Source organism: Salmo salar, chromosome ssa22 (assembly GCF_905237065.1).
Source record: "Salmo salar chromosome ssa22, Ssal_v3.1, whole genome shotgun sequence".
Taxonomy (NCBI): Eukaryota; Metazoa; Chordata; class Actinopteri; order Salmoniformes; family Salmonidae; genus Salmo; species Salmo salar.
Genome location: NC_059463.1, coordinates 16,358,527 through 16,365,569, shown reverse-complemented (window position 1 = coordinate 16,365,569; position 7,043 = coordinate 16,358,527). Strand labels below are relative to the sequence as shown.

Below are 7,043 nucleotides of genomic sequence, written 5' to 3'. Positions count from 1 at the left end.
GTTGAAGGAGTGCGTCTTAGTTATCATAAATGCTGTATTAGGCATCATGAGCTGTTTGCGTGATTTAGTATATGCACAGACCAGACATTTAAAAAGGCTTCCACAGCTTTCTTGGAGCCTGATATACAATGCGTTCACTCCAGGTGCAAAGTTCACACTTGTTTTCTCAGATGGAATGAATCCTAGACGTTATTGTATCGTGAAAGAAAGGAGTGTAAATGGAGAGACATTTGTTTTAATCAATCAATCACTCAATAACCTTTTTTTATAAAACACATTTGTCACAGCTTTGGATTTGGTGTTTTATGGAGCTCCTTCTTGTTGTAATAACTGTCCTTCTTTCCACATCAATAAGCCTAATTAAAAGTGAGCAAGATGACTTGCGTTCCTTTACATTTTGTCTGCCTGTCGCACTACACTTCTCCTTTATACAGAGATGAGTAAAATAATAATCATACTGCTAAGTGTTAAAACAATATGGCCACAAAAAGCAAACCTTTGTCTCTATAAAAAAAATATATATTCTGGAGAAAGAAAATATCACGGAATTCTAAAGCCACTGGCTTCCATGATCTATTCATGTAATCGATGAAAGAATACATAAGTGAGCCAGGAAAATGTTTATAAGTGGATCGAACAATTACTCAACAGACTAACACAAAGAAGTATTAATGGCTTTATTGATCTAAAGCAGATGACAAATGATTTCAACACAGCTGGATAGGGAACAAAAAAAAATGATGGTCATTTGCAGGCAATAATGCATCAATAATATTTTTTTCTAAATCTAGCTCTTTTTCTTGTACAATTAACAAAAATGTCTGTGAAAGAAAAACAACACAATTTTAAGCCACATCTAGCCAGCAGAACCAGGTCCTCAAAATGCAATGTGAGTAAAAGGATGTCCAGCACATGGAGATAGACATCATCATCATCAACCATGTATTCATTATATTTGTTAGAATAGAATTATCACAGAAAAGCACTTGACTGAAGATCTGAACACAAATAAGTACGACCACTTCCAAGTGTTTTGATGGATGAATCAATGTAAGACAAAATTGAGAGGTAGCCTACATGAAGCCAAAATTAATATTATGATTCTCATATGTAATGTAATTTCATAAATCAGACTGGTTATTCAATTTAACAAAAGTAAGAGGAACTATTTCAAGTATGTTCATGAAGATGTGTGTGGCAAAGTAGCCTACAACAGCCAAGTTTAGGCCTACTAAATAGACAGTACCATACATGTCCAGCATGCATGATTGGTTATAGATTCATATTACAAATCTGACTTATTATCGTAATAATTTTAAAAGCTGAATTAGATGATAGGTTTGCATCAAGAACTAGTATGAAATCATTAATATTGTTAAAACAAATAAGCATATCAATAAAAAAAATCAGTAAAATAGATTTTGTGGCTGTTACAAAGAATAAACTCACATAAAATACTCGGGCGAGGAAGGATTGTCACTGGTAGACCCAGTTTCATGGTAACCATTAGACCCAGTCAATTTCTCGCATTTGAGTTTATATGCGTCCCTCTCGCGTGCCAGCCGGTTGAGCTCGTTCTTTAACTGCTCCACCTGTGTGACGAGGCTGGTCTTCTCATGCTCCAGAACGTGTTTCAGCTGAACACGTTTGTAGCGGCAGGATTGTGCATAACCGCGGTTTTTCAGGGTTCGGCGCTTCTGCTTCAGACGCATCACGTCGTCCTTGGTCAGACCCCTCAAGTGCCGATTGAGCTCCCTCACTGACATAGACACCAGCTGGTCGTCGGAGAAGCCGCTCTCCACGTTGAGTCGTCTGTCGTGGCGATTCTGCTGATGGAGGTGGTGCGCACTTTGCTGCGAGTCGGGTGAGTGCGGAGCCGAGTAGTCGAGGTCGTGCTTGTTGTGGTTATATTGATTTTGGCAGTGCATATCTTGCATATCTGGGGGACCCGAGAGGGCGTCGGGTTGACGGTTAAGTCCTGGGTACTGCTGGGCATGACCGTTGAGGTTATGTGCCGCCCCGTACCCTTCGAAATCTGATTGGAGAGCCTGTTGGTGACCGTGTAGAGGGGGTTGGTGCCCGTGGACTGTGGTACCGATGAGGGCCTCCACTGCGTCCTCAGGTGTCAGGCCAAAAGTGTTGGGATACATTTGCTGAGAATAACCTCCACTGCTGGGCGTCCAGTAAAGATCATCATCAGGGTTCCTCTGCTCACCCGGATTATAACTCGGTGATGAGGGCACCGAACTGCAAGGGGTGCTGACCGGGGTGGAGGAGACTGAGTCCGGTCTCTGGAGCTCGCTGCACGGCCCAAAGAATGAGCGGTCGATCCCCTGCATTGTCTCTTTCTTCACATCGAACTTCATCAAGTCGAACGCACTGACATAACCCAAAGGGTTTTTCGGCAGACCCAGGTTTGTTTGCGATTCGGCGGTCATTACTTTATGGATCTATTTATCTTGGCCACATCCAAGGGTCACAAAACTCAATTCTCTCATGCAGTCTTTTGCAACAATTTCACTGTCGGTAAGACGTTTTATACAATCAGTAAGTCCGTCAAATGAAATCTACAGTGAAAATACACGTGCGAAAAAATGGAAAGAAACCCGTCCTCTTCACTCAAAAGTTTAGAAACACATACAGTAGCCTATTAATCGGACAGAAGAAAAGTGCTCAGAGTCCACGGCGGGGCCAAGAGCTCTCTGCATGTGTGTAGCGCTACTGGTTTATGCTTGCGAGCGCACTTTCTTCATAAAGAACCGTTGCATGATGTCACACGGTATAGACTGCACCTCCATGCTCCTCTCCAATAAAAAGACGGCGAGAAGGGCAATTTGCATAATAGCTGATGTATGTGTTTTGACAATCCAGCAGAGGTTGAATGTAGAATGTAGCCCACATTTTTTTACATAGACCTGCAGACATATTGTACACGCTTTCTAGGCTACTGTGGCCTACTTCTTTATTTAATTTGTGCATACGTTTCTCTTTCTTTCACACTTTCCCTCGCCAATTGATGTATTAAAAGTGTTTATTTTTAAAGACCATTTAGGAACTGATGCTGGAATGCAAAGCATCTGAGGACTAAATAGGCTATGTTCATTCTGTAGGCTATATGTCCAGGGATATATATATTGTAGTCAATAGGGCTAGTAAATGAACATTTAGTCGCCCTAAATGACCATATGACTTTCCATATAAATAACATAAAAGCATCACGGTTTTAAAGTCACAGTTATATTTGGATAACGGTGCTTATATTTAAGGGGAAGTTCATTCTGCAAAAAGACAATTAAGAATTCTAATAGAGCTGTTGTGCTTTTTGAATAATCCACCACCACACATAATAAACAAATAGCCTATCCTATCTCTAATCCATGAGTAGCCCATTGAAAATAAATGTTTATATTCCACTTGCATGTGTTATTATTTGATTTCTCCTTACATTATATGAAAAGCACAAAGGGTTGATCATAGAGCTAGAAATGGGCTAATTGTAAATAACTGTATTTCTATGGGGTTTCTCCTGAGAGTGGGCAGCCAAATGTCATATTTATGGATCTATGCTGACCCCTTGAGGTGATATGAGGTAAAACTACATTCTTGCCCCTCGGTGTATACTGAACTGTGAATGAAAACTAGTTGTCTGATAACTATCCTGTTCTTTTTTAATTAAAACAAACTGTGAATGTTGGCTTTTTTACACAGTAGCCTATACCAGGTAAGTATGATAATGGTGGCTTGTGATTTTCTCAGCACATCACATATTGTACTTTCTTGTAGCCTTCTCTCCCTCTGTTTGTGTGTGTGTGTGTGTGTTTATACATAACATCTATCCAACATGGTCAGAGGGTGCTGCTGGGCACTGGTTATTTGGTAAACATACAGGCTTCTAATGAAATTAGTAGTTTTTTTCAGACCAGTGACAGTAAAGGAACATGGAGAAAATGAGAAGCAGCATAAACAGAAAATCAATGGCCAGACTGCACAAGACTAAAGTTATGATTGCTGGAGAACAACTGAGGTATGAGAGAGAAAGTGAGAGAGAACGAGAGAGAGAGAAGAGAGAGATTGGGCTTTCTTTATGGCTATGCTACCTGTTGAAACGTACTGTGTGGAAATCCGACAAGCTCCTTCCAGATATAGTAGTTTGCATATTTCCTTCAGCTGACCTTCCAATTTAATGTAAACATTTAATTATAAGAGATACAATATATCATATAGAAATGTCAACTGAAACTGATTCAATTCATGTTTGAATTTATTTCTTAATGCACCCTTATCTACTTATAGTAGTTATAGCTGCTTTTATTCAACATTTTACCTCACTGCAAGGTTGAGGCTGCATGATGGCAAACTGATCAAGGATCGACGGTACCATCTGCGCACTTACCCCAACTGCATTGTGGCCCAAGAGCTTACAGACTGGTTGATCAGCAACAAGGAAGCTCCCGATCGGGCCACAGCGGTCTGCCTCATGCAACAATTGATGGACCATGACATTGTACACCATGGTAGGGCACCACAATAACATTCCTCAGGGGATATAAAATGCATAGTAGCTTTTCCAAGAGCTTATAGCCCTGACACAGGACAAAGTGCATATCCAACTCCTATAATGCAGTTTCTCACAAGAGCATAAGAGCTTTGCCAAGATACTAACATTGATAATTGATATGGGAGATCCAAAATGCTGAACCATAAAGTAGGGCAATGTGAAGACACTCTCAGGACGTTTCCTTTGTCTCTCTTCCACTCTGATCTCTTTAGTTTGTGACAAGCACTCTATATTCAAGGATGCAAAATTGCTGTACCGTTTCCGTAAGGATGATGGCACATTTCCATTTAACACCGAGGTGAAGGTCTTCATCCGAGGACAACGATTGTATGAGCAGTAAGAACTACTTATCTCTATCTGGTAGGAACAAGTGTCCTTGCTGAGGTCAAACCTATCCACATCATCTGTATTATGTTCTCAGTATGTGCTAGTTATGGTGATTATGGACTGAAACTTGAAACTTTACCAACTGTATACACAAGTTTGTGTGTAATTGTTCCATTCATTCTGTCTCTGGAGTGCCAAATGAATGTGACCTGATTTGTGTGTCTGTGTTTTGCAGTCTAATAACTGGCAGAGACTCTATTCTGCAACTAAGGGAGGAGCAGGGTGTTGCATACCAGCACTCCATCCCTGGCTGCCAGTTGATGGACTGGTTGTTACAGAATGGAGAGACAGAGAGCAGGCGCCAGGGTTTGGAGTTCTGCCGTGCTTTGCTAGAGCATGGCATCATTCAGCATGGTGAGTTATGTTACCTTTTAACCTTTGGCTGATAACATTGGAGGTAATACTGTTTCCATAGCCTCTCACAGTTGATCGCCTACTCAAATTACTTCTATCAGAAAATTAGTACGATACTTTTCCTCTCTCCTCTTCCCAATTCCCATTAGTGTCAAAGAAGTACGACTTCTTTGACAGTAGATTACTGTATCAGTTCTGCATCAATTTTCGCCGCCGGCGCCACCTGTCTGAGCTCTTGAATGAAACTGAGCGGGACAAAAAGGAAGGTGCATCAGTGCATGTACTGGAGGACAACCATGCCGACAGCCCCTTTGTCCTGCCCAAGATCCCCCCACAAGAGGAACACAGTGGGTTTCAATCTGGTAAATGCAAACATAAAAACAAAGCAAGAGCTCTAAAAGACTTCATATGCACATTTCTTCCAAGGTTGCCTATACTGTTGTGACACAGTGGATGAGCTGTTTATGCATACATGCATGCATTTATGTCTGACCTCTCATAGCAGTGCAGCCCACTAAACCATTGAAGATGATACCCAATGTGCATCAGGCCATTTTGAACTCTCTGCAGCTACATGCTAGTGGATATTTACCCCCTGCCACACTCTCCTCTGCCCCAGTGGTGAGATGCAATCCAAAATCAGGTCAGATCGTCCCTCTGTTCTTTTTTGACATAATTAGTATTGTTCAGGCTTACACAGATGTAGTCTCTCTAAGCAGTTAGTTTCTGATTAAGGGCAAAACATAATGTTTTAACCGAAAAGTATAACAACATTTAAAAATAGTTATATTGAGCAAGAGCGCCTACTTTTTTTGACCTGCCAAGTCTCCCAATAGCAATGCTATTGATAAAATCATGTATTTAAACACCTAAATGAAAACTCTACATTGGTTTTGACAGTGCTTAAGAGGAATGTAACATGTGAGGAGCTACTGTCCCCAGGTGCACCCTTCATCAAGAGAGTGTTGACGGTGAGCTATAAGGCCAATATACTGTATGTCCTTCCTCTTTCTAGTCTAGTCTCTATTGGGGAAGTAAATATGTATTTAGCCCCCTCATACCAGTGTTTTGCATCTCAGGTGATGGGAGATGCAGTGGGCTGGGGCTTTGTGATTAGAGGTGTGGCTCCAGTTTACGTCCAGGCAGTTGATCCTGGAAGCCCTGCTGCTGCTGCAGGGGTTAAGGTAACACAAACACATAGAAAAAATAGTTACACACAGTAATATATGAATATGTGTTTATCATGACATTCTCCTGTACTTCTACTTCTATGCCTAGGTGCGTCAGTTTGTGTGCCAGGTGAATGGGCGGAGCGTTCTCCACCTGGATTACCTCCAGGTCACCAGGTTGGTGATGACCGGACCTCGCACTGTTGTGTTGGAGGTCATGGAACCACTGGGGTGACTTGAAGTCCCTTCAAAATCTTCCAAAATCAGCCTCCAAAATCTCCTGAACTAACTCCACTATTGTGTGCTGTGTGCCAAATGGGAAAGTTGTGGTATCTTTGGCTGCATTTAGACAGGCAGCCCAATGATGATCTTATCCACTAATTGGTCTTTTGACCAGTAAAAACATATCTTTTCACATCAGAGCTTTTTCAGCGCAGATCTGATTCGTCAAATGATCAATTACTTAAAAAGATGAGAATTGGGATGCCTGTCTGAACTCCGCCCTTGTAGCCTACAAAAATATCTGTAAACTACTTCCAATTTCTTAGTCTTGAAATAAAAATTATCCCAGTGCA

General features: G+C 41.3%; 2 protein-coding genes across 4 annotated transcripts; one reads left to right on the top strand and one right to left on the bottom strand.

Annotated features, from left to right (window-relative positions):
* Positions 1–663: 663 nt before the first annotated feature.
* Positions 664–2,733, bottom strand: LOC106582887 (transcription factor MafB). Its single transcript, XM_014166473.2, has one exon. It carries the CDS (start codon positions 2,436–2,438, stop codon positions 1,446–1,448), a length of 993 nt encoding a protein of 330 aa, XP_014021948.1. The 5' UTR covers positions 2,439–2,733; the 3' UTR covers positions 664–1,445.
* Positions 2,734–2,762: 29 nt separating this feature from the next.
* si:dkeyp-97e7.9 (DEP domain-containing mTOR-interacting protein) lies at positions 2,763–7,043 on the top strand. Of its 3 annotated transcripts, none has more exons than XM_014166470.2 (9): positions 2,763–4,024; positions 4,336–4,514; positions 4,771–4,894; positions 5,121–5,299; positions 5,449–5,661; positions 5,805–5,942; positions 6,200–6,270; positions 6,379–6,483; positions 6,578–7,043. In XM_014166470.2, the coding sequence occupies exons 1-9, from the start codon at positions 3,939–3,941 to the stop codon at positions 6,701–6,703; spliced, it is 1,221 nt and encodes a 406-aa protein (XP_014021945.1). In that variant the 5' UTR covers positions 2,763–3,938; the 3' UTR covers positions 6,704–7,043. The 3 variants fall into 3 exon arrangements, with proteins under 3 accessions (XP_014021945.1, XP_014021944.1, XP_014021946.1); XM_014166469.2 differs by having other exon boundaries at positions 5,802–5,942; XM_014166471.2 differs by lacking the exon at positions 5,805–5,942.

What these genes read in the sequence shown, in the direction of transcription:
- si:dkeyp-97e7.9 (XM_014166469.2), top strand. Translation starts at nt 3,939, where the DNA reads ATGGAGAAAATGAGAAGCAGCATAAACAGAAAATCAATGGCCAGACTG. An exon ending in CCATGACATTGTACACCATG is followed by an intron (nt 4,515 to 4,770) that starts GTAGGGCACCAC and finishes TGATCTCTTTAG; the next exon opens with TTTGTGACAAGCACTCTATA. An exon ending in GGACAACGATTGTATGAGCA is followed by an intron (nt 4,895 to 5,120) that starts GTAAGAACTACT and finishes TGTGTTTTGCAG; the next exon opens with TCTAATAACTGGCAGAGACT.
- LOC106582887 (XM_014166473.2), bottom strand. Translation starts at nt 2,438, where the DNA reads ATGACCGCCGAATCGCAAACAAACCTGGGTCTGCCGAAAAACCCTTTG.